This window comes from Protopterus annectens, chromosome 1.part0, assembly GCF_019279795.1.
Source record: "Protopterus annectens isolate FY-2018-M chromosome 1.part0, PAN1.0, whole genome shotgun sequence".
In the NCBI taxonomy this organism is placed as follows: domain Eukaryota; kingdom Metazoa; phylum Chordata; order Ceratodontiformes; family Protopteridae; genus Protopterus; species Protopterus annectens.
In genome coordinates, this window is record NC_056725.1 from 596,276,624 (window position 1) to 596,304,608 (window position 27,985).

General features: G+C 43.2%; 1 protein-coding gene across 1 annotated transcript in view; it reads left to right on the forward strand.

Annotated features, from left to right (window-relative positions):
- The window catches only part of MARK1 (microtubule affinity regulating kinase 1), a 2,314,196-nt gene that overhangs the window by 1,040,851 nt on the left and 1,245,360 nt on the right, over positions 1–27,985 (forward strand). The window contains exon 6 of the mRNA XM_044061667.1: positions 7,740–7,810. Within this exon, the coding sequence (XP_043917602.1) occupies positions 7,740–7,810 (71 nt within the window). The remainder of the gene's footprint in view (positions 1–7,739; positions 7,811–27,985) is intronic.

The window sequence follows — 27,985 nt, forward strand, 5'->3', positions numbered from 1 at the left end:
TCCCTCCCTCACAGCTTGGTTTCATACACAATCACAGCACAACCACTCCCCTTCTAAGATTCACTGACATAATAAATCACAATAGAAATCCAGGTCTTCTAACCTCAGCCCTATTTCTTGATCTATCCAAGGCATTCAACAGTCAATCATCAAATGTTCCTAACTAAACTCTCATGCTCTGGGCTGTTACCCTCCTCACTTAAGTTGTTTCCTAATTACCTCACTAATAGGTCCCAAGCAGTGAAATGGCAAGATGATTTCTCCTCTTTCTTTCCTATATCCAGCAGAATCCCAGAAGGCTGTATCCTAGGACCATTGCTGTTCAACTTATTTATCAAAGACATAAACACAAGCCAAAGAGGCCATCATAAATACAGTATGCCAATTAGTCCACTGTAATATGTGTTGGCACACTACACGTTTCACTCAGTCACCCAGAAGTCTTTCTGCATTATAGAAGCTTGGCCCAGCAAGTCCATACCTCTCAACCTCTTATCTCACAAAATCTGGACCAAGCCATAAGTAATGGGTTGACAAAAGACAAAAAAAAATGTAGACAGTTTTTAAATATTGCTCTTATAAACTTAGAGCGTTGATAGTAGTACAAGTTTTGCATTCATATGAATTTTCTGAAGGTTATGAAGCATGAAACTTATGTCTGTCATTGTTTTCTGACTTCACTCTTCAGTGATTTGCCAGAAAACAAAAAAAGTCTTAAAACGCACTGAAAATATGAGGCAAAAAATCTGGATGTTCCGCAAAAACCTGGACAGTTGAGATCTATGCTAACAACTCTCAGCTCCTGAATAAAAAAAAAAAAACACTACTACTGTTCACCACCAGCACTTTCTCATTCCAGAAAAACTACAGCTAACAAGATCAATACAGAACACTCCAAATTACTAGGTGCAATTATAGATGACCACTTTAAATTTGATCTCTACCTTCAGCAAGCCATAAAGAAGACACTCCAAAAGCTGTGCTGCCTTTATTAAGTAAAACACTTGCCTTACTGACTCTGCTAGACAAAACATAACCACTTTTTACTCCCCACCTTATTGTATCCCTCTTCTCTCCTAACCAGTTTCAACTCCTCTCCTTACCAGTCCCAACTCCTTTATCAGCCAAACTAGAACAATGCTGCAATAAAGTAGCCAAATTCACAATAAATTCATAACCAACCAACAATATAGATCATATCACGGTCTAAAAAACTGAACTGCTTGAACTAAATTGTACTCAGTTAATTGCAACTGTCAAACTTCAAATTGAGCTTTTTAACATGGAAGACTGTTTTACTTATTGCTCTGATTTTTGCTTGAAGAGCATCTTGAGTTACAAGCCCTTTTGGTGACTCAAACCTTACCTCATTTTTCACAAGGACATTGTTTATTTGAGAATGAATCCTTTTTTATGCTTGAAGTGGCTTCAAGTTTACTTTAAGCCAGAGTATTATTCTCCCTATATTCTTTCCTGAGTTCATGAACAAAGGATAAGATTCTTTACACACTGGAATACTACAGGCAGCTCAGATATTACTCAGACAAAACTCCAATCTAATGGAAAGCTGATCGGTCTCCTATGAAGGTAAGAGGAAAGGATAACCGGTGTCAAAGCAGACTATTTCCAGATGGTTCAAGCAGTCAAAGAATTTATTGTCTCTAGCGCCTCGGCCACAGTTAGCCTTCAAGGAGGATCCGTGTTCTTTTTCGTTTGTGGTGAAGCAATTTGGTGCTGTGGCTTTGCCCTTTGTGTGGTGTTGTATTTGGTATTTCCAGATGGTTGTCTCATGTTATTGTCTTCTGTTATAATCCCAGTAAGCTGCTGCCAGGCAGGGTTAGGGCCCATTCCACAAGGGCTTTGGCTTCTTTGCTAATTTTCTGGAAAGGGGTTAGATTCAAAGTAGTCTAGACCTAGCAACGTAGCCCTCTCTACTTTTATAAAGCACTATAAACTAGATTCCTTTTCCAGGTCAAGAACAGGCTTTGCAAGGACCATTCTCCAGGGCTTACCAGAGTCTTAATTTATTTGCTAACTCCCGTCTTAGTATCAAAGCTACAGTAATCTACGTAAATTGCCTAGGCTATGTGCCTCTTTCTAAGGAGCAACTAATCCAGGCATTCTCTAAAGTATTCAATTGTATTTATTACTGCTTGGTAGTAACTTGATTAAAGTGTAGCTATCATTCTAAGTCTTTTGGATTAAGCACTTGGGCTTCAGACCAGTTGTTTTACATTAGGAAGGTTTGTGGCATGCACTGTGGTGGCAGGACAGGTAGCTTTCATCCTTCTAAGTTGGGAACTGCTGATTAAGAGCCCAGTGTCTGTTATTCTTAAAGTGTATTAGTTCTGGTTTAAGCACATGGGCTTCAGGCCAGTTATTTTACATTAAGAAGGTTCGTGGTCTGCACTGTTGTGGGAGAAGAGGCTGGACTCTGCCCTTCTGAGCTGGGAATTTCTGGTTAAAGGTTTATAGTGCCTGAATATTTGAACTGTATCGTACTGAAATTGGTACACCTTGTTTGCTGTAGCATAGACTAGATCCAGGCCTGCTGAATCTAGCTTTGTTTATATGCTTGTTGTTTCCCTGGAACGCTAATTCCACCTAATACTCGGCTTCTTAGTGCTTCTGTGGATCACTAGTGATATCTGCATTGCTTACTGTACTTATTTCCTTGTTTCACTTGAAAGAAAGTTACTGTTTGTCGTTTTTGCTTTTAAGTTACCTGTAACACATTGCACTTAAGTTACCTGGCACTTGCTCACTAAAGCAATTATATAAGTCAGCACTAAAAATTAAAAGCACTACACCCTCACTCTCCACTGGCCCTTGTTTTCAATTGTTAAGGAATTCCCAATATTATTCTAGCATGTCCAAAGGTCAGTTGTCAATCTCCTGTCCGGTCCAGCTGGTAAATCTGGGAATCTTGAGGCAATGTTACAACTGCCTCATGTACACAGACAACCCTCTCCTCCTCCCAACAAATTCCAACACATGTGAGAGATGCAACCATATAGCCAAACTGGAGGCTAAGCTCTCTCACCTCAGTACTGGCATAACCAGTCAGGAGGAGAAGGAAACCACACTCACTACAATTCCAGTCTCATATAGACCTACCACGACAGCAAACCAAACACATAATCACACAATAACATACTCGGAGGCTCTAAATAAAGATCTGCCTAAGCAGCAGAGACCTCCAAAGCAGACACCCAAGCAACCGTTACCCCAAAACAAAACACGTGCAACACATATCTCACAAAGCCAGTGTGCCGAACAGTCACAGCCCTTAAGACTAAACAACACACCTGATACACTTGTAATAGGTGACTCTATCGTCAGGCACACTGACGTCCCGCTCACCAGGCTGAACAAGGAGAGGGTCACGGTGAGCAGCCCGTCAGGCGCTAGGATCCGCCACATAACACAAGCACTCAGGTCACTCCAAGGCAAGTACAAATATGACTCTGTCATTGTCCATGCTGGTGTGAATGACCCGAGACGTACTTCCCTGGACTACATGAAAAGAGACATAAAGGAGCTCTCTGAGCATGTAGCCCAGGCCGGTATGACTCTGACCTTGAGTAGCATCTTACCCTCACCAAGAATGATGCCACAATATGAAGACAAGATGATCAATTTCAACAATTGGCTTAAGTACTGGTGTCATTCAAAGGGGATCCAATGCCTGTCAGCTTGGGATGATATGCTCGACAAGCCACGATGCTTCGCTAGGGACGGCTTACACCTGTCACCCCTGGGCTTTCGGATATTGGCAAAGGCTCTTGCTACCCCCATAGTGCATTTTTTTGGCAAGGCTCAAAAGACAAAGCCACCTCCATAGGTATCACAAGGAATAAGAAACTAAGAGTAATGCTACTCAACGCCAGAAGTCTAAACCTCAAGATGCACGCACTCGAAACTCTCCTTAGCATGGAGAACATCGATATCTGTGCAGTAACAGAAACCTGGTTCAGGGCTCCCGAGAGCACCCCAGCACTACCAGGTTATACCTCATACCATGCTTTTCGGCCCCAAAACTTGGACCGAACCACAAAAGGAGGGGGAGTATTGATATTCATCAAAGATACCCACACCACCAGTTTGGTGGCAAAGCACGAAGCATCAGAGACTATCCATGTGCAACTAACAGTGGGTAAAACTGCCTTCCAGTTTATAGCCTGCTACAGACCACCCTCCCAAACCCAGGAACCCCACTCGGCCTTCCTGAGAACACTGGAAAATATGAAGGTCTCTCCAAACACCATTATATTGGGCGACTTCAACTACCCAAACATAGACTGGGAGCAATTCTCTAGCTCTAACACCCTAGCCCATAGGTTCCTAGAATTTATAAACTCCAATGCTATGGAACAACTTGTTACCACTCCCACAAGAGGGGAAAACATACTGGACCTGATCATCACCAACATGGGGACTCTATGCTCCAGACCAGAAGTGTATCCCTCACTGGTAAGATCAGACCATAAACTAATCTCACTGGATATTCACATCCCGACCCCACCCCCTGCCCAGAAAACCACAGTGAAAAATTTCTCTAAAGCAAATTTCACACTCCTCAAAACCGAGGTGGAATCCTTCAAAGCCCCCGGGCCTGTGGAAAATACGGCCCAGACCGCAGAATCCTTTATAATTGCATTCTATGAACACCTTCAGGAATGCATGGATCATGTGATCCCAAATAAAACCAAGACACAATCCTCCAAAGGCAGACGTCCTGTCTGGTGGACCCCAGCCATAAACAAACTATACAATAGAAGGAGGAAGCTACTAAATGATAGAGCAAAATCCCAAAAAGGGAAGGCATCACTGATCAGTATTAGCAAAAAACTACGGGCACTCATAAAATTGTCTAAGGCCAGCTCCGAGAGAAAAATTGCACAGGACACTAAGGATAATCACAAGGCTTTCTTTAGTTATGTTAGGAACCTGTGTGGTAATTCCCAGATATGCTCAGAATTGGTCCAAAATGACAAAAAATACACTGAACCCACAGACATTGCCAACATCCTAGCTGACAGGTTCAGAGCAAACTTCTCCCCCCCCCTCCCCACCAAAAGGGCAAATATCTATCCCAGCAGAGTGCTGCCCCCCTGACATCTCAGATGCTCAGGTAAGAGCCGCCCTCTCCAAAGCAAAAAACACAGCATCAATGGGACCAGACTGTGTCCCAGGCTGCGTCCTACATGAACTCCAAGAAGAGCTAAACCCAAACATAAAACTACTGTTCAGTCTCAGCCTTACTACAGGATATGTGCCCAAAGAGTGGCGTACAGCAACAGTGGTCCCTCTCCATAAAGGTGGGGCCTCAACGGATCCTGGAAACTATCGCTCCATAAGCCTGACTAGCTTGGTCTGCAAAGCTATGGAAAGGATCATCATGGACCTCATAAATAAAGATATTGGGGACCTACAAACACTGGATCCTACCCAGTTCGGCTTTAAGGGCAGATCCTGCCTCTTAAACCTGATTGATTTTTTTGAAGCAGTCACCAAGGCCATTGACGAGGGGAAGGTGGTCCACACAGCCTACCTGGACCTCGCAAAAGCCTTCGATACAATACCCCACTTCGGCATTATAGATAAGCTCACCAGCTTAAATATAAACCCCTATGTCACTAGATGGATTGCAAACTGGCTCAAGGACAGAACCCACATGGTTAGAATTGTTGGAGCCATGTCAGACTCCAAACCAGTTACAAGTGGTGTCCCACAAGGCTCAGTCCTGGGACCTCTCTTGTTCGGTATATATTTCTCGGAGGTACAGGCCAACACGGAAGGACTGTGGCTGACCAAGTTCGCAGATGACTGTAAACTGGGTGCCATAATCGACTCTCCAGCTGACACAAGCATTCTCCAAAAGGGCCTCATAGAAACAGACAGCTGGTGCCAGAGCCATGGCCTCAAGCTAAATGCCAAAAAGTGTATAGTCATCCCCTTTGGCAAAAACAAAGTGCCCACAAATTACCACATAGGTGGTAATCCATTAAGTACAGAAGAAGTAATTAGGGACATAGGGACCCAAGTTGATAGCAATCTCTCATTTGACAACCACGTGGCCAAAGTGGTTAGAAAAACATTTTATATAGCCCACCTAATCATGAAGGGATTCACATCTAGATCAGGGGAGGTCATCGTGCCTCTTCACTCATCCCTCATCAGGCCCATAATTGAGTACAATGCCCCTTTTGGGATGTACCTTACCAGACACCTGCAGCAACTGGAAAGACCCCAAAAGTACCTCACCAAGAGGATCAAAGGGCTCAAACAGATGCCATATGCTGCCCGGTTAAAGAAACTCCAGCTCTACTCAGTGACATACCGCCTGTTCAGAGGTGATCTGTGCCTGACATATAAAGCCATGTCCAACCCGGAATTAATGGACATGCTGCACCTCAGAAAATCCAAATCCCATCAAGCTACACGCTCGAGACTTGAACCTCAGCACTGAAATTAATAGGAAATGCTGGAGGGACAGATTCATAACCCAGAGGCTCCCTTCACTCTGGAATAAAATCCCAGTCCAGGTTAGGCAGAGTCCCTCATTGACTCTCTTCAAGAGGAATCTTGATGAGTGGATGGGAGATCGTAGGTTTACCCCGGGTATCACTTCTGTGTCACTGTTAGACAGAGGCACAGTATACTAACCTCGAAAAAGGGCATAGCAAAATAAATTTAAAATGGGTGGCGAAAGCCAAACACATTCTGGCTAGGCTTATAAATGCCCTAGGGCAGATAGCCTAGTATGAACCTATGAACTGCATAGGAGGCACAAAGACTACAGTAGGTATGTTTTATCTTTCATTTGCAGATCCTGCTTTGTAATACTTCCCAGTTTTTTGTGTGCGTTAGTTTATTCATCTAAATGTAAACCAAAAAGCCCCCAACACACTAGTATTGATTTGGGAGCATTTTTGGTTAAGTTAGTAAAATGTATAAGGTAAGCAGAATAAGTCTGAGTGGACTCTAGTGCAGGACTCAAGGATGAAGCTTGATATCTCAGTTATGCTGCCAGACAGGTACAAAAAATCATTGTACATAGAGGTACATTTCATTTATGCTGTCACACATTAGAACATGGTGGTGTGGCTAGCCTTACATGTCTAGTTCTCAGAATACCTGACATTTTCACTAACAATACTTCATAAAGGAAGAAAGATATATGGTATTGTTTTACACAGGTGGTTATTTTTTTCATAGATGTAAGGACAATACAGTACTGTTTTTTGGGAGCAGTTGTAACAGTTTGGGTTTGGATCTGGAAATCTCCCTGCTGTGGTGGGTCTATTGAACAAAAATTAATTGTCCGTAATTTGATATTGTTTAAATGGGTGAATCTCACTGAGATGGTGAACATTCTGTTGAAGTCTATGGGAAAGTTACATTTTACAAATGTAGGAACACTTCAGAATAGTGTCTGGGTGGTAGGAAGAAATGTAATCCTTTTGGAATTCTGCACACAAGGAAGTGCATGTAAAATCCCCTGAAGAGCATCAATTCCCTGGACTTTGGAGATGGGAACCAACAATACTAATCACTGTGTCACCACAGTGCTATTCATTAATGAATGTATGACTCTCTAAAAGTGGATGTTTGTATTATAAGTATTGTACTATTTTACACGCTTGCAGTTATGTTAAGAAACTTTTAACTTCTGTACTTATAAAAGTGCTTTTTTTAATAACTGCATGCTGACATATATTTTCCATATCTTGCAGGTGAGGTGTTCGATTATTTAGTTGCACATGGAAGAATGAAAGAAAAAGAGGCACGGACAAAGTTTAGGCAGGTAAATATTAGTTCTGTTGTATGATGTGGAGGAGGATGTTGCTTTAAAAATAATTGTCAAAGCAGAATCCCAGTGCTCTCTTTTCCGTTGTTGAAGACTGTATCAGTAGTTCCCCCCTCATTTTTTATTTACTACATTTTGTATTGTTTTTAGTTTTCTAATAGTGTATGAATCTGATAGCACCATGAATGAGCGCATCATTCACATTCCATATTAATGGTGTAAAGTGCATTTAGAAGAGACCTGTTCATTTTGTTTTCTGGACTAACGTGACAATGAAAATGTATTTTATGATAAATTGGATGTTAATTTGGGGGTCCCTCTGTATTTGTTATTGGCTTGGATTTCTTTATCAGTGGCACTTCTTGGTAGAAATGCCTTTGATTCTGTAACTCCCATACTCAAAAGCTTACATGTTAGCAATGCTGCATGCATACTGCATTAAGAGTTTGAGTGGGGGAGGGGGGAGTGAGCACAGTGACTTGAACTCCATTCTTTTCTGCCACTACAAGTCAGATTTTATTCCTCACATTTGTTGTAGGGAATTTGCCACATTTCTATGCTTGGAAAACTTAATTATGCTAAGTGTTCATGTGGTCAAATAGATCAGCAGTCAGGACCAAGACCTCCACTTTTTTTTTTTTTTTTTTTTTGCAACTGAGAAAGGATCATATTGTGAAGGACTGTCAGGTGCCAGAGTTTCAACCCAGCTGCTAGAGAGAGAAGTAATGACAAGTCTGAGGCTTAGCTGCCTTTTCTCAAGGAGGTAGCTCAGGAAGTAAATCAGCAGAGAGAGATCAGCAACAGAGTCCTGCACGTAATCCAGGGCATAAGTCATAGTAGGAAGGATACGTTAAGTGGGTGTAAGGGCAGACATGAGCTGAAGTTTCTTTCTGTAAAGTCCACTGTAAAAGTAGACTGTGCCATTTGGCAGTCTGCAAGCCTTTCCTTAGCTGCTGAGGATCAACTTCACACCAGTAGATCTGAAGTAAGTTTACTTCATTTGTTCTTCAACCTGTGGGTCCTCGGATCCGACAGAGCTGCATTTTCCAGCTATGGCTCAGAGCTCCATGCTCCTCCCCTTACCCATAATGCCCCCCCCCCCCGTCTCCCTTCAGATCTCATTTGCTGCCTGAGAGGAAGCTGCGTGGTCCAAGCTCCATTGAGTTAGAGGTGTTTTTGAACAGCAATCAGTTAATTTTTTTTGGCTTTTTCTATCTCTATCTTGTACTCCTAACCTTGCTATACTTTCTCGGGGTTCTCCGTAGCGAAGTACTTGTAGGCTTTACTGTATTTCCTCCCTTTTTCTCTTTCCACACTGTGTGCATGTGTGTATCTGTGTGCGTGTGTGTATCTGTGTGTGTGTGTGTTTTTGGGCCGGCTGAGGCATGGAGGACGCCCCAAAGCTAGGCTTCAAAAGGTGCACAGAGTGTGACCATAAGCTTTCCCTGGCAGATGGCCACACTCTGTGTGTGGCTTCTTTGAGGGTGGCTCACCTCCAGTCCCCCTGTCCTGTTTGCACTGGGTTTAATCCCAGAGCACTTAAGGACAGGTGGGACAAACTGATAGTTAGGGGTCTGTTGCCCTCCTCTGCTGGGACTGATGTCCCTCCTTCCCCTGCTAAGAAAGCAGCGGTTGCTGCTTCGTCTCCCCCTTCCACGGCCTCTGGGACTCACCCTCCCACCAAGAGGCCCAGTGAAGGGGATAAAGCCAAGAAGGACCAGCCTCGCAAGAGCTCCACTGACTGCTTCTCGGAGGCCGGCCCCCTGCTGAAGGTTAAGCCTGTTTCCAGGCCAGTGACACCTTGTCTCAGGTCTCCTAGGTTCTCCTCTGAGCCCGAGGTACAGGTTAGCCAGTCGCCCCCTAGGCCTTCTCCCCACCGGCATTCCCGGTCTACTTCGGTGGCGTCCTTTCGCTATACATGGAGCTTGTCTGAAGTGGAGATGGACAAGATGATGCGGATGTTTATCCGCACTCGAATCGAGATGGGGTCTTGCCAGGGCCTTCTCCCACTGGAGCGGCACCTTCCAGTCAATGTTTAGACCTGTCACTCCTTCTCCAATCCGACCTGCAGTTTGAGTTGTTGGATCCGAGGATGGTCGGAGTTGAGGGTTAGCATCGATGGTATCGTGCACCTGGACGGCGGCCAGTGCCCTGAGTGTGTCTGATCCGTCTCTCTGAGCCGTAGCCTCTGGGTCAGATCCAAGGGAGTGCTCTCGGCTCCGAGCTTGTCGAAGAGAAGCATCCCCCTTGGCATCTCGGCTCCTAGAGGCTCGGCTCCAACTCCCCAGTTAGATCAAGAAGGACTGGCTTCCACTAGTTCAGCTCAGGAGGTCTGTTCCCCCTCCGCATTCGAAGTGATGGAGAGGGTTCTCGCAGGGTCGAGGCCTCTGACCATTTCGTCCTCTGAGTTTGTCCAGACCCCCCCCCGGCCTTGTGTAGGTTCGACCATCTTGCCCTTAAGGACAGCCCATAGCCGTAGTACCCCAGGCCGTTCTGGCCTTGGAACAACCCGCTTGCGACACCTCCCCATATAGTCCCCCTGAGGAGCCCCCCCCCTCAAGCATACGTGTAAAAGGAGGCACTTGGACTCTCTTCTAGAGTCCCTCACTTGACACAGACCTGGATGAAGGGGAAAGTTCCCCAAGATCACCCCCTGAGGATGTCTCCTTTGGAGACAACATGGAGATCCTTCGCCAAAGTGGGGGGTGGTCCACCCCAAAACCAGCCTCTGATGAGTCAGTGTTTCTAGGGGAACCTATCACTTCCAAGAAAGAACACTTACCCGAAGACAAGATCACTGAGACCACATCGCCGACACAACACACCACCGACACAGGCAAGTATAAGTACTGCAGAACAGAATCTATTCCCGTTTCTGCAATTAAATAAAAGACAACAAGAAACAAGGATAAAGCAGGGGGGCAAGCCCCCCCTGCACCCCCCACACCCCCTACTTAAATATACCAACTCCAAGATCGCATCACATTGCAGAAATTGGGAATACATCCTGTTCTGCACTTCTTACCATTGTCGGTGATGTGTTGTGTCGGCGATGTGGTCTCTGTGATCTCGTCTTCGGGTAAGTGTTGTTTCATGGAAGTGATAGGTTCCCGTTTCTGGAAGCATTTGTCTCAGAGCCCATCTACCTCTTGGGTGCCCCCTCCTGCTGATCCACTTGCGGATTTGATAACATCTAGGGCGTGGAAGGAGCTGGACACCGTAGAGCCAATACCCAAGCGCCCTGACAAGGTTTTAAGCACCCCCCCCCCCCCGCAGACAAGTTACACTGGCAGGAGGAGTCCCTCTGTAGATGCTATGCTGGTGGTGGCGGCCACCAAGAAGGAACTCGCCCAGGACAGTTCCACTGTCCATCCTCCCGTCCGAGACTTGAGAGCGTTGGATCATTTTGGGAAGTGAGTTTATGCTTCAGCGACCTTTTGTGTGAGGGCACTGAACTACATTGTGCACTTTATTTGACTCCAGAGAGATCTGGTCTAGGAAGTCACTGTGTTGACCTCAGGGTCCATGTCGGCAGAGGACAAGAAGACTTTCAATGCATGAATGGACACCTTAAAATCTGTAGCCAACACGTCTGTGTGTTTGCTCTCCCATGCCACGCATGGGTGACTGGGTTAACCGTTGCCATCTGGCGCCACATTATGTCGGTTCTCGGAGCCCTTCAAGGCGTCTTTCACCAATGCCCCTTATGATGGTTTTTCCCTTTTTGGGAAGATGGTCAGAGAGACTTTGGTCCAGAGCGAGAAGGATGGGAAGAACACTGCTGTTGGGATCCGCTTCTCACTGCTTCAAAGGTCCTTTTCCAGGAACCAGCAAGGCAAGAAGATGATGTGGTTCCATAGGTCTTGGGTGTTTTCCTGGGACGCCCAAGACTTGCCTTCCCCCAGAGGCAGAGGGGGGATGTGATAGATGCCGCCCTAGAGGCAGAGGGGGACGTAGGAATTTCGAGTCCCAAGAACCTTTCTTGGATAATCCTGGACAGCAGCTCTGAGAGGTTGCCCAGCTGTCCATCTCTGGAGGCAGTTGGGGGTCGATTGTCGCTTCACCCAGTAACATGGGAGATCAGTGGGTGCAGCGAGTCATATCCAGAGAATATTTCGTCCCTTTCAAGGATCCTCCCCTTTCCATCAAAACCCTCCTGGACTTTCCCACCCACGCAGTGGGAGGAAGCAGCAGTGCAGGTAGACTCACTGCTAAGAAAACGAGTCATCCAACCGGTTCTCCCAGACCAGTCCTGATCCGGGGTTTATTCCAGGTTCTTTTCATTGCCAAAAAAAGACTGGGGACCTCAGACCAATACTGGATCTGTCCAAACTGAACCTGTCAGTAACCAAGACAAAATTCCGGATGGTCACGATTCAATCTGTCCTGCCTTATCTGCAAGCCAGAGACTGGATGTGCTCGATCGACCTCCCGGATGTGTGCTGTCACATCAAGATGGGCAGGTGCTCCCGGAGATTCCTTAGTTTACGGTTGGGAGCCATTCATTACCAGTTTTGGTCCCTCCCCTTTGGTCTCAGCACAGCCCCCTGGGTGTTTACCAAAGTAATGGTGGTAGTAGCGCCTCACCTGAGGCTTCAGGGCATTCAGGTCTTTCTGTAGCTGAACAATTGGCTCTTTACTAACCCTTCAGAAGTGTCTACTATGTCAGGCCGAATGACTCCTTCCTTCAGCTAGCCAACAAGTTGGGTATTACGATCAATATGAACAAGTCTGCTTTTCACCCGGCTCAGATTTTAGATTTTATTGGGGCACGGCTGGACACAATACAAATGAAGGTGGTCCTCTTGTCAGACAGGATACACAGCTTGAGGTTATACATCTTACACATTCTTCAGACTCATTTTCCAACAGCCAAAGCAGTGTTATGAGCTCTAGGGTCCATGGCGGCCACGATAAATCTTCTTCCAGTGCTGCGCCTTCATATGAGGGTACTGCAGTGGACACTAGTGATTCAGTGGTTGCTGTTAGACCTTCCTTTGTCTTTTCCAGTAAGAATTTCAAAAGCATGCAGGGACTCCCTTTGGTGGTGGATTCAGTCCCGGATCTCTTCAAGGGAAGTCTCTTTCAACTTCCTGTATACCAAACCATGGTGACCGCGGATGTCTCCCTACTAGGGTGGGGGGGCACTGCTTAGGGAGGACAGTCCAATGCACGTGGTCCCCTGCCGAAACCTGTCTGCACATCAGTGTTCTAGAGATGAGTGGTTCTTGCATTGTAGGCCCTCCATGCTCATCTTCCTCTGGGAACGATTGCAATTCAGGTGGACAATATCTAGGTCAGTGGTCTTGTATATCAACAAACAAGGGGGAACCAGATCTTATCCCTTATGTCAAGAGGCCATGAGAGTGTGGGAATGGGCGAATCTCCACTGGCCGTTTTCTGGTGGCAACGCACATCCCGGGACGGTCCAACATTCTAGCGGACAGGCTCAGCAGATCTATCCTGATGCCTTACGAGTGGTCTCTAAAGCCTTCAGTAGTGGAACAGATCTTCCTAGAGTGGGGTTGTCCTTGCTGAGATCTCTCTGCATCTCCTTCCAAAACGAAATGCAGTGAGTTTTTTGCTCTGAACCCCCTGCTGGGGGGAAGCCCCCAGAGATGCTCTGATTCATGCTTGGCCTTCCGGGCTTCTTTATGCATATCCTCCTCTTTCCCTCATGTTGAAGTTTCTACAGAAAGCCCGAAGGCTGGGGATCACTGTGATCATCATCACCCCATTCTGGCCTCGACAGGTTTGGTTTCCCTTACTCAGCTCTCATCTAGTTGTTCCACCATGGATTTTGGATCCGGTCCCGGATCTGCTTTCACATCCCTCTGGGATCCCTCAACCAGATCTGGACAGTTTGAAGCTCCCTGCTTGGCTGCTCCGGTTTCCATGATTCTTAGGACTCCTGGTCTGTCATCTCCTGTCAAGTCCGTTCTGGTGGCGGCTCATAAATCGTCCACCAGAAAAGTTTATTGCAGTAAATGGAAACGTTTTTCTATATGAGCCATTCAGAGGTCTTTGGATTCTTTCACTGCAACACTTTCGACAGTTTTAGATTTTCTAGCTAACATTTTTCATCAGGGCGCTAGTTCCTTTACGGTAAAAGTCCAACTAGCCGCCATTTCTAATTTTTATGTTGGGGTAAACATGTCTTCATTGGATTCCTCTAAACTTTGTAAAACTTTTCTCAAAGCTGCCTTTCTTCTCAGACCCCTGGTTAAGGACCCGATTCCTCCATGGGACCTCACTTCGTTGATACAGGCATTGGTTTCTCCTCCCTTTGAGCCTGCGGCATCTGTAAATCTACAATTTTTGACCTGGAAAACTGGCTTCTTGGTTGCCATAACGTCTGCTAGAAGGGTGTAGGAGCTTCAAGCTCTTTCTATCAAAGTCCCTTATATGATCTTTCACAAAGACAGAGTGTCGCTGCGCACTAACCTGTCCTTCCTTCACAAGGTAGCTTTGGAAGTCGATTTTAATCAGGTTATTAATTTACCAGTATTTTTTCCTAACTACCAGAACAAAGGGGAATACAAATTACATTTACTGGATGTACATAGGCACCTGAGGTTTTATCTTCACAGGACTAAACCTTTCCACAAGTCTGATCAGCTTTTTGTGTCCTATGCCAAGCTCTTCTTTGTTAAACCGGTCTCAAAAGTGACTGTTGCTCGCTGGATTTCACAATGCATTGGCCGGGCTTACTCAGAGGTTTGTCTCTACCAGGAAAAGTGAAGGTTCATTCAGCCCGATCTATGGCTACGTCAGCGGCCTTTTGGTCTAGGGTCTCTCTGGGTGATATTTGTTCAGCTGCTACTTGGGCCTCATCTTACACCTTTATTTTTCATTATAAACTGGATTTGATCTCTAGGAGTAGAGCATCCTTTGGCTCTGCGGTGCTCCGGAATATCCTTCCATGGGTGCCTCCCAAGAGTTGGGTAACTAGGGACTCTGTCCCACAGGTTGAAGAACAAATGAAGTAAACTACTTCAGATAAAGAAGTTATGTACTCACCATAATGTTCCATCTGAGTAGTTCTACTTCATTTGTCTTCAGCCATTCCCCCTTCCTTCCCCCTAACGTTATCCTTTGGGATATGACATATCCCTTGTACCGAACAGTTATTGTTGGGATCTTTGGTTCTGTCAGGGCTAAAGTTCTTTTGTAATGTTTGTGTTGGAGGATAAGGTGTAATTGGGTCGGGTATTTGATACCTGTTAGGCAGCAAACTTGATTTAAAGGGAGAAGGGAGACAGGGCAGCATTGTCGGTAAGGGGGAGGAGCATGGAGCTCTGAGCCGTAGCTGGAAAATACGTCTGTGTCAGATCCTATGTGGATCCAAGGACCCACAGGTTGAAGACAAATGAAGTAGAACTACTCAGATGGAATGTTATGGTGAGTACATAACTTCTTTTTACTGATGGTAGAGGTAGACAAATGAAGTGTTCCCTTAGCAATTGCCTTTGCCGGCATTGGTGTCCAAGAGTTTGATCATCCCTCCAGCACTTGAATATACAGTCAAGATGACATGAAGCAGGTCTTTGAATTCTTTAATGAAAGTTTTGTGGTAGAATCTGGATCTGGCTGCACTCTGTTCTTAGTTTATACTTAGATTGTCTTAACAACACAAGTTATAGAGGAGCTGCTTCTTGTTCTCTCTTATCCAGTGAGCTGGCATGGTCCCTAGAATGTTGAACTTAAAGCGTTGTTGCTGTTGGCAAAATATGACTGCTTAAATGAGCTTGTACACATTGAGGTTATTTAACCTTATATCACCCATATGCTTTAAGCAGTGCTGTCATAAGCAGACACTGATTTTCAACACACTGTCTTGCTCATTTTTGAGGCCTTCTTGCCTGGGCCTTTTCACTTGCCCCATACCTAAGTAAGCATTAGGTCAGCATAGGATGTCCTTTGATAGTCAGCAAGTGGATATTGTGTACTAGTCCTCTGAATGTGCTTGTGAGGTGGAAGTAGAGATGTCTGAGGTCTTGGTTTTGAGAAAGAAAGGTCAATTAAACATCTCTTCCCTGGCTTTCACTCCAGATGACCAGGTCTTTGTAGGGACGACTTAAAAAAAAAAAAAAAAAAAACTTAACCGTTCCTTGAATAGGAAAAGACAGCTTTTGGTCAAATATGCTGTTTTTATGGTCTGGTAGCAGCTAGATTCTGATATTCCTGCTCCTTAAAAGATTTTTGCCATATGTAATATCCTGGGGAATATGGCATTGCATTCTAAAAAGGTATCCTTGTACAATCTGTAGAATTTCTTTGGTCTAGCTTGGCTTACAGAAACCACAGTACCATTTTTTTGCATTTCTGTTAAAGTACAGAACATTGAACAGAATGGGTAAGACGTTTTCTTCTGCGGACTTCCAAGATGGCTGCACATAATTCTGGCTGTCCCAGTGTGAAAACAGAAACTTAGCAGAGAAAGCCAATGGACCTGGATTTCTGAGTACATTTCAGTAACTAACTAATAAGTGAACTGCCCTGATGCCAGGAAAAAAGAAACTGAGGACCTGAAGGAAAATCAGCTACAAAAGGTGAAAAACACCGACTAGGGAAAGTAATGAGCTGTTTAGCAAAAAGAAGTGCAAGCTCCAGACATGACTTCCAGTAACCTTGAGGACAGTATAAAGCAGCTGCAGACAGACCTGACTAAAATAAATGAAACAGTGATGGAGTATGTCAACTCAAACAGTAAAATGCTGGAAAAATTGGAAGAAGCTTTAAACATATACTCAGATGAGATGGTAAAATGCTTGAGTATGAGACTGCACAAGAAGAGATGTTTCAAAAAAATAATAGAATTAGAGGACAGAACATGTAAAGAAAACCTGATATGTTCTGTTGTACCTGAGAATCTGGAAGGAACAGACTGTATTAATATCACGAAAGCACAAATAAGCAACTGGACTGGTATTCCACAACAGGAATTGTTAATTTATTTATTTATTTAATTATTTATTTATTTAACATTTGTTGACCGGGAATGTCCGACTAGGTTCCACAGAGCCTGTTTTCAGCGGAGGCCCGGGGAGAAATGCTCCAGATGCATGTCTTTGGAATGTGGGAGGAAACCGGAGTACCCGGAGGAAACCCACGCGAACACAGGGAGAACATGCAAACTCCACACAGAAGGCACTCCAGCCGAGAATCGAACCGGAGAACCTCTTGCTGTGAGGCGACAACGTTAACCGCTGCACCACTGTGCTGCCCATGAAAGGGCACATTGTGTGTGTGCTCCAAGCCTAGCTATATGGAAACAGCCTAGACCTTTAATAGTAAAAATGCAATCTTGCCAGCAGGATGAGTTGATTCTGACAAAACTGTGGCAGAAGGACAAAGTACTGAAAGTGGGAGACAGCAGAGTTTTTGTGGAGAATGACTACTCATTGTACGTCATTTTACAGCAGGCAGAAGAGGAATACATTTATTCAGTTATATAGGGAATATAGAGAAGTAGGCATGAGATTTACACTACTGTACTTGGCTATCTTCAAAATATTTTTCCATGGAAGAACAAAAACATTTTTTGATTAAGTACATGTTGTGGAAGAAACACAAGTTTGTCCAACAAAAAGTGAGCTGTGAAACAGAAGGAGATTCTGCTTCTTGTTCTTCTGGTACTAGAGACCACAGAGAGACTGCTAATGAAATCTTTCCCAGTGTTTCAACGGAAAATATTTGAGATGGGGGGGGGGGGAGCACAGGAGTTGATTAGAAGAATTAAGAGTGCACTGGAGATGAAGCATAAACAGGGTTTAGGAGATGGAGATGAATGGAATAGAACAAGAAAATCTGGAAATGTAGGACTTTCTTGGACTTTGTAAAACTTGTAGGGACTCTAAAGCAAATGCCTTACATCATGTCAGTAATGTTTGGAGACTAAAATCAGTAACTTAGAAACTGACAAATGTGGGTTTACAAAGAAATACATATAGCCGTGAAACAGGGCAGAACAAGAAAATCTGGAAATATTGGACTTGTTTGGACTTTGCTAAATGTGTAGGGGACACTGAAGCATATGCCCATGTTCATGTCATAATGTTTGGAAAATCCCTCAGGAGAGGGGAAGGGGAGAGTTTACTGCAAGTAAAACAATTAACAGTGTTAAGTGGTGCATAATTTTCACTGCATGTAATAAAGTACATTTTTTCAATTATTTTTAAGTGTAATGGGGATACTAATCTAAATAGGTGCTTCTGATCATTCTTTTTTCCTCCCTTCTTTTTCTCTCCTTGTTTAGTTTTAAGAAATGTAGACACTGCAATGTAAAAAAAAATCTGGGTAAGAGAGCATGACAAAAGAAAAATGACTGTGCTTTTTCTCATTCTTGTATAGGGGAATGACTGGGTTAAGACCATTAGCTTTATATAGAAACAAGTTTTTAAAGAAAGCAAGTAAATGAAAAAGAATATTGAATATTATAAGGTCTTTTTTCTAGTAAACAGTCCCATGTCTGGTTCTCATGTCACTAGCAGGCAATCTGATAGAGAAATGGCTTGGAGAAAATGTTTTCCCAGTTTGGAGAGCTATAAAGATGAGGTAAAACCAGACAGCACGTAATAGAATCACAGGTTCTGCCATGCATCTTAGCATGGATAATATTTTTTTCTGTTTAGATCGAGTCTGTGTGTATGGCTGTCAACTTGGAGCTTTTGTTTCTATTAAGGGGGTAAAACTTAAATATTTGAAGATGTACATAGTTTTGTGTGTTTAGGTAGGTTTTAAGGGGGTATTGGGTGTGCGTGTATTTTTATTTGAAGGTTTTCAATAAAATATTCTGCAAGATGTGACATAGGCTGAAATGGAGATGACAAGAAACAATTGTATCAAAGATTAACCTGCCAAGCAGTGCATACATGTAACAAAATCTGGAACTAGACATTTAACAAAAAGCTGTGTACATAAAATGTAGGAATAGTAATCCCTCAAGAATATAATTCTTTCTATAATGACTTCAAATGTTAATGGTCTCACAAATAAGTACAAAAAAGAAAGTAGTGAACTATATTAAAAATGTGGAGTGCAAATAGGTATGTTACAGGAGACACACTTGGAAAGAACTGAACATGTGAATTTGATAAAGAAAAGTTTTTCAGGATGGTTATTCAGTGGAATACCTGGGGCAAAGGAAGAGAGATGTATTTACATTAGTTGCAAGAGGAGCTCCAGCAGTAATAAAAGAGAAAATAAGGCAATGGTAGACTTGTAGTACTAAGGGGCTACTGGCATGGAAGGAGAATTACACTGGCATGTATTTACAATAGACTCCCTCTTATCCAGTCTAGCTGGGACCAGACCTTAGGCTCGACAAACGAATGGATGGTTAATCAGAAAAAGCATACAAAGTAGCATTTATAGGTTATAAATCATCTAGAATAACAGGCTTTGTGTTAGCTTGCATTTTTCTAATGAATATGAAGTCTAAAACTAAAATGTCTGTCATTATTTAGCCCAGAGGAGGCGGAAATGGTGTTCTCTGTTGACTTCTGCTAAGCGTATGGCAGAAATCTGATGGCTCGGTAAAGATGAGGCTGGTGCAAGTCAGGCCGGATAAGAGGGAGTCTGTTTGTATATTCCACCAAAAACTGCTATAATGGAGCTAAAGAAAATTCTGGGAGAAATGATCAGCTTTCAGCAAGTAATATTACTCATAGTTGGGGACTGGAATTTGATTTGTAATGTTAAAGATGTGACTGGGGGCCCCAGAAAGGGAAATATAACAGAGAAGGGTGGATTTTTAAAGAAATGTATGAAAATATTTGGCACGGAGGATGTGAATTCAGTACTAGGAATTTGGAGTGACTTTACATATTATTCCCCAAGGTACAAAAACTGGGCTAGGCAGAATTTACATTTTACAGGAACATGTACATTTAATTGAAGGTCTTGATACATCCCCAGTAACTATTTCAGATCATGTGTCAGTAATTAAAATAAAAACACAGGGTAATGAAATAAAAATGAGACACTGGCACTTTCTCACCTATCTGTTTAAAAGGGAGGAATTTAAGGAATGGGTAGTGTCGCTCTCCTACTTTGGACACAATAGAAGAGTCTTTGTGGGTTCTGTTCAGGCAGCTTTATTTTATGCAAGCACATCACTATAGAAGTTTACTGACTTTAAGTAACTTCTATACAAATTAACTCCGATCATGCATGCTCTCACTCTGGCTGCTCTTACAAAATGGCACTAGGGATTGCAAGTGTCTGGACTTTATATGTGCATGTACAGCCTTGACATACTTAGATACAGCACACTTCACTTGCACTCTGATCTACATCCTCCCTCTTTGAGAAATAGATCATATAATGCTACGCGTCTGTTTAGCATGCAGAAATCGCAGGTAGTTCTTTGTCATGCATTATACAATACTAAGTACACGATATATACAGTCAAGTCCACGTTGTTGTGCATTTCACACTAGGCTTTGGTACTCGTCCATATCGTCTGACATAAAACTGGGAATTAGATTTAGCAACTGGAACTGTCTCTGCAAAGTATTTGACCTGTAGAATGTTCGGAACATTTTGTAGCATGGAATCTGAATTTTGAACACATTCTGGTATGGGAACAGTGTCTGATTCACTCTTAGATTTGAAGTCTGCATCACAGAAACAATGTTATGATGGTGGTGATGATTCTGTTACAGGAAGAAGTCTATGGTTCTTCCTATATTCCACACCCTTGGAGTCTACCAGGTAGGATCTTGGCTCGGCACAGGTGCTTGTAATCTGTTGTTTTTTGTCTTTCGGCTTTTTCCCGGTAAGGGGTCGCCACGGCGAAACTCCAGTCCGCTAATGATTGGCAGGAGATTTTTACGAAACGCAGAGGTGCCAGCTCTACGCCCAACCTTCAACAAAAGCATGCCCATTTACGCATGTCTTTCGAATGCTACCCAACAGCGGGGAGAACATGCAGACTCCACACAGAAGGCACTCCCAAGCCAAGCCGAGAATCGAATGGGAGAACCTCTTGCTGCGAGGTAACAACACTATCGCCATACCACCGCTGCATTATAGGTGCTTGTAATCTGTCCAATTTGATAAAAACCTTTTGTTGTCTGGATTTGTACAGTCTCTCCTTCCCTCAACAGATGAAGTAGTCTGAACTGTCGTAACTAGATTTCTGGATAGTACACTTTCTTAACCAGTTGAGCCTTGATGGTTTTATTGCTCTTAGGTTTAGGCTTCAATAAACTGGAAGTAATGGGTAGCGTAGTTCTAGTTTGCCTGGAAAGTAGTCTTTGAGCAGGTGAGCCAAGAATATTATCACTGGGTATGTTTCTGAGATTAAGCAAACTCAAGAACACATCGGTATTGTCACACTATGACCTTTCAAGTAATTGCTTTGCACTGTGTACTGCATGTACAGCTAGACCATTTAACTGAGGATATTCAAGACTACTGGTGACATGTACAAAGTCCCATTCTTTTGCAAAGTACCATTGTCAGAAAGAACTTTTTGTAGACTACCTCGAACTGAGAAATGATGTTTCAAATTAGTAATAGCAGTGGATGTTAGGTTAGGTAGTAGATCATTCTCAAACAAATTCAAATAAGAGTCTACCTAAACCAAGTAGGGTTGATTGTTCCACTCAAAGATATCAGTTGCAACTGTTGACCAAGGTAGTACAGGAACTGGACTTAGCTGAAGTGGTTCTCCCTGCAAATGTGGTCTAATACTATTGCATACTGAACAAGAATAAATTACTTTATTAATGTCTTTTAGTCATGAAGGTCAAAATACTAATTCTGTCACACTTCTCTTAGTGGATGCGGATCCTGGTTGACCATGATGCAAAATCTGGATATACTCTTGTAAGAAAGCAAGAACAACAATTTTAGGACCTTTGAAAATAATGCCATCTTCCATCGACAGTTCATCTCTGTAATAGGTTTGCACTTCAGGTGGTGCACTATATTGCTTTGACAGCCATCCAACATTAATGTAGTGATTGAGCTTCTGCAAAATTGGGTCAGTCTGGAGTGGGATCTCTCAACATATTAAGTCTAGTGGTAGAAAAAGTATGCACAGACATCACATCAAAGTCAAAATTCTTTGTGTCAAGCTGTTTTGTCATATTTCTGGGTGATCTGGATAAGGTATCAGCAAAACAGAGCAATTTTTCTTTTGTGTAGACCATTTTGAAATTGTACTTTTGCAATTTGAGCATCATTCTTTGTAATCTCGCTGGAGCGGAATGCATAGCCGCCTTTAGAATAGTAACTAGAGGTTGGTGGTCAGCTTCAATCTGAATAGCTCGACCATAAATATAATCATGAAACTTGGAACATACAAATACTATTTTGAAAACCTCCTTTTCAGTTTGAGCATACTGCATCTCAGTTTGGCTTAGTGTTCTAGATGCATAGGCTACTGGTCTGCCCTCTTGAAGTATAACTGCGCCAAGACCAAATTTTGAAGTATCATAGGAATGAGTAACTGGTTTGTTCGCATCATAGTATCTTAATGTAGGTGGGGTGGCAGTTTCCTGCTTAAGGTCTGCAAATGCCTTCTGGTGCTGTTCCAACCATGACCATGCAACATTTTTGCATGTTAGCTCTCTTAAAGGTGCTGTCAACTCACTGAAGTCTGGTATAAACTTGCCTAAACAGTTGACCATGCTTAGAAAACATTGTAGAGCTTGTACATTATCTGCTGCTGACATCTCAATCTCAAGAATAGCTTGCTGCTTGGTCGGGTCTGGTCTCAAGCCTGCACTCATAAACAAATGACCCATGTATGTAACTTCTGGAACTCTGAATTTGCACTTCAAAGGATTGAGCTTCAAGTTTACTTCACGTGCTGTCTCTAGAACTTTCTTGAGGTTTTTCTCATGCTCTGCTTCACCATTGCCTCCAACCACTAAGTCATCTACTATTATGGCACAAGGATGACCTGAAAACATTTGCTCCATTGCATGCTGAAAGAACTTACAGAATTTATTCCACATGGCATCCTTAGGAATCTGAATCTGCCAAACAGAGCACCAAAAGTAGTTAGAAATGAAGATTTGGGATCAAGCATCACTTGCCAAAATGAACTCTGCATCCAAGACAGAGAAAACAGTGGCATTTGGTATTAAGGCTGTGACCTCTTTGACTGTGCGCATTGGATGATACGGTCTCTTGCTTTGTTCAAACCTCTTGAGTCAGTAAATATGCTTATTTCGCCTGAACCTTTTTTGTGAGCTTCTACCATGGACGACACCCATTCAGTTAGTTCTTTGACAGGAAAAATCATACCTTGCTGCACCACTTTATCCGGCTGAACCATAACTTTATCCTGCATTGCTATGGGAGCTCTTCTTGCTGGTCTGACTACTGGAGTGACCTCTGGGTCTAACTTCATGGAATACACAACTGGAAGTTTGCCTAACTTGTCATCGAAAACATCGGCATGAAATGGCTTCAGAAAAATTAGAACTCGGAAATGCACTTACATGATGAACTTCTTTAGCAAAAGAATAACAAGTTGTAACAGTTCTTGGCCAAATAACATGAAAGCATCACTGAACCTTCGGTTTGAATTTCTTCACCTCCATAAGCAACAAGTTTCGCACTACTAGCTACATTGAGTTGTTTAGTTCTCACTTTAGCAAATGTGTCTTCTGATATAACATTACACTTTGACCCAGTGTCTACTTTAAGCTCTGTGGATCTTCCATTAACCCAGACAGTACAAAACATTTCGCTCCTTGTTAATAAATTCATTGCATCCCCTCTCTCATCGAGCACTGATGCACCATCTACATAGATAGCTGATTGCTTCTCCTCCACTTGATCAACTTGCTTTTTTGTGCGACCTTTCTTTACAACTGTGTGAGGCTTACTTAATTTGCAAAACTTTTGGAAATGGTTCCATTTTTTACACGTGAAATTGCTGACCAAATGCTAAGCACTTCTCTTTTAGACTCATGATTTGCACCACAGTTGGGACAGTTAACAATAAAACTAGACTTGGGTTTGGCCAATTCATGTTTGTACAGCACTGAACTGGAGCAAGCTCTTTTCTTAGAACTTACTGGAAAGCTACATATCTTCCCTGGAAACCCCATAGCTGCCATGTGTTTGGGCTTGCCTTTGCCACGTGTTGCATGCTGTCTGCATTTGCTCTGGAGCCAACTGAAACCATGCTCTTGTCACTCACAAGCATACTTGTGTGTTTTTCTGTCACCTCATGGATTTGACAAATCTGTATGGCTTTGCTCAACATTAAATCACTGTCACAAAGTAAAATCTTTCTCACAACACCACTGTTAATACCACACACAAGCCTGTCCTTTATCAGCTCATCTTTTTAAGTCACAAAACATGTTTTAGCTCTGTTTCTCAGGTCAGTTACATAAGTTGCAAATGTTTCCCCTGGTTTCTGATCTCTCATGTAGAACAAATGCCTCTCTGATGTAATTTGTCTGGGGGTTGCACATTTCTCTGAACTTGTACTTCAGACACTCTGGGTCTTCTCTTGATTCAGCCTGTACAACAATATGACTGTTTTCACCTTCTCTTTTCTTATTCTGCAGGTGCATACACAAATGAACACTCTTTTTCTATGGTCTCTGACCCAGGTAGGTCTAGCAAAGTGAATGCCCTGGTGCGTGCATCTCTATCTGCATAAGCTGTTTGTATAAAAATATATTCTTGCTCAAATATTCTCCAATTCTCTGTAATATTCTGATCAAATACAAGTGGTAGGGGCTTTTAAAATCTGTCTGCCATATTAACACTTACCAGTGAAGGGTTTTGCAAATAAAAACGAACATACTCGCATGCACAAGTGCCAGAAACTTATGCCAATATTTGTAACTTTGTCCAATGACTTTTGTGCTTCTGAATTTATACCTTTTGTGTGTTTCAAAATTATACTAATTAATAAACTCGTAGTACCTTTGAATAACTGGACTTTGTGAAATAAACTTCTTGGGTACTAACACTCTTGTAATATCGTTTTGCAAGAAATCACCTCTTATCAGTGTAAGAAACATATCAAATAACTGCACGGTGTGAATAAACTGGACCTCTCTTGCCCAAAACTCATTACCATTCGGAAGTAATTGCACTTTGCGAATAACTGCACACAGCACTCTGAAATATCCCCAAAGTGGCGATGCATGCAAAGTAATAAGCACACACTGTAAGCACTTTTACACACTTTGAGATACTTCGAATAACTTTAGATGTCCTTCTATTCTCATGTTGCAGTATTCTTACTGGGGGATCCTCCGCCTCAGGGCTACCTGAATGTCTGGCTCCTATGCAAAAGCTTAAGCCTGGTTGCTGCCAGGTGCGTGGGACATCACACGTAGGTCCATAAACCAGGGGCCTTAAATGTGACGTCTGCCCACACAGACATCAGAACTTTTCTGTTGCAGTCAAACGTCAGATCAATCGCTCAGCTGTCTTCAAGACATCTAAAGAAAAGTACCCCGTTGGGGAAACTCTTTTTCTTGCTTGAGCTTTGGTTGCTTGCTGTTACTAGCCGATGTCCACTAGAAAGGGGAAATGTAGGGGAAGACGTCATATTCCACACAAAGATTCGCATGAACTTTGCTTGTTCTACTTAGGCCAGGAAAATGACCACAACACCTGTAACATCTTCCAGTTGTTCATACCGAAAACCCTATGTAGTCGTCTGGCAGCCTTAAACTTTTACCTCGAGAGCCAGAGATTAAAACGCTTGGCCCTACGTATGGATCCAGAGTTAGCCATTGAGGCAGAGCTACCTAAAAAAAAAGGCCAAGGTTGCAAGGCCTAGCTCTTCTGCCCGTCCATCATCGGACATCCCACCAGCCACTGATTTAGGGGTTGAGGGACGTCCGCTATAACTGGAGCTTTCAGCGACTACCGATGTGAAAGCCTCCTCAGAAGCACCAGTAGGCACATCCTCGGAGGTTGTTCCGGCATCAGCTTTAGCCGAGGTCAAGGGGGAACCAGGCTGTACCTCCTGCTGTCCAGGAATTGGAATCCACTCATACAGGTCAGATGCCTGATACTAGGCCCTCTGTTTCTGCTAAATCTGCTCCTCTTATTAAAAAAAAAATAAGCATTTGTCTGCTTCCTTTGAGGAGCAACCAGACTGGCATTCCTTCTCCAGTCTTTGCTGTAGGCCTTTGACTCTTAAGCCTTCAGCCTCTCCTGCTGCCACATTGCCTTCCCTCAGCCCCAGGCCAGCCTCCACTGTTTCCATCCCTCCTACTCACACCCAGGAGGAAGACTCCTCTTCCTCCTCCTCAGATGAGTCTGTCACCTACTCCTCATAGATTGCTTCCCCTTTGGGCTACTACTCCCCAGATGAGGATTCCCTAGAGGGAGATTCTCCCCCTGAAGAAATGTCTTTTGTGGAAACAATTACTAAAATGAGGGAGTACTTCAGGTGGGATGCAACTCAGATGACAGAATTTCAAAGGAGGTATTTTGAATTACTCCAGGTGGACACCCCCCTCCTTCTCTTCTATCCCTCCTGTAATTCCAGCCTACCTAGATCTATTTGCATCAGCCTCAAAGACACCAGAATCACAGCCACCAGCTCCCAAAAGACCTGACCGCTTTTACAAGGTCTCCGATGAGCAGAAATTCCTCATAAAGCCACCAGTGGCAGATCCTGCAGTCATTGCAGTGGCCCCTGACAAACGGTCCAGACTTGTACCTTCCTCTTCCCTCTTGCCTTCAGACAAAGACAGCAAAGTCATGGACAGACTGGGGAAAATGTACACATCTTCAACACTGACTTTTAGGGCCATCAATTACCAGACCCATATGGTCAAATATGCCCTAGATTTTGTCTGTGAAGCTTCTTCTTTGCTTTCCTCCATGCCCGACTCCCCCAACAAATCTCAAGTAGCATCTAAGCTGTCCTTGGCATCTCAAGTTGCCAGACACTCCATAAAGTGCAGGTGAGACCTCCGCTAGGACTGCAGCTTCAGCTTTTGCTCTGCACAAGTACTCATGGCTTAGGCATCAGCCCCTTCCTGAAGATTTTAAAACCAAGATTTTGGATGCACCACTGTTTGGAAAACAGTCTGCTGAACTATTTAAAAGCCTCCAGGGAAAAAGCAAGGAGCTTCAGGGCCTAAAACATTTGCTGGTCTCCCCAGTCTCTAAATTTTACATTAACTACCCTGCCAAACCATCCCACAGTAAGAATACTGCAACATGGAAGTGAAGGACATCTATGGTTATGGTAAGATTTTACACAACTATTCTTTATGCCCTACATACAATACGAAGTCATAGTTGTGCCAAAACATAGCACTTTGCTAAAACATATGCAGTCGCCTTGCTTTATTTTTGCTTAATGTGCCCTTTTTGCCCTTATATTTGTTTTGCTCGTTTAAGCCCTTTTCATGCCCAGTGTACTTCTGTTGTGCTCATGTTATGCTCGTTTTACTCTAAATTTGCCCAGTTTTGCTTTAAGCAGACTCATTTTATCTTTAAACATGCTCATTTTATCTTTAAATATACTTGTTTTGCTTTAAACATGCTCATTTTGCTTTACTGTTAATCATTTAATCAAATACATTTATTTTAAACATTTCTTTAAGTTAAACTTTTCGTGCCTTCTGCTTGCTCAATAATGCGGTTTGTGCCCTTGTAATGCCCCATTTTGTGTTTTCTATCAAATAAACAATCTGTGCTACTTCTCGTTACCTTTAATTCTTTTCTGGCTCTTTTTGTCTCATTTCTCTTAGTTTTACCTTTACTGTCATCTCTGCACCTCATTGCTCTGGATCTTCTTCTCTGCTATCCCGGTTCTGACACCATGTCACTTTCCTACTTTGGACACAATAGAAGAGTCTTCCTGGGTTCTGTTCAGACAGCTTTATTTTATAGAAACGCATCACTATAGAAGTTTACTGATTCTAAATTAAGTAACTTGTATAAAAACTAACCACTGCGATCATGCATGCTCACACTCTGGCTGCCCTTACAAGATGGCACTAGGGATTGCATGAGTCTGGAATTTATACATGCATGTACAGCCTTGACATGCTTCTTAAAGATACTGCACACTTCACTTGCACTCTGATCTGCATGTAGTATTGTTCAGGAGCTATTAGAGAAGATAGAAACGTCTGAAAATATAGCTAGGGTGTGGGATAAAATTAAAGTGGAGTTTAAAAAGAGGGTTAAATAAAAGAAAGGGAGATATGG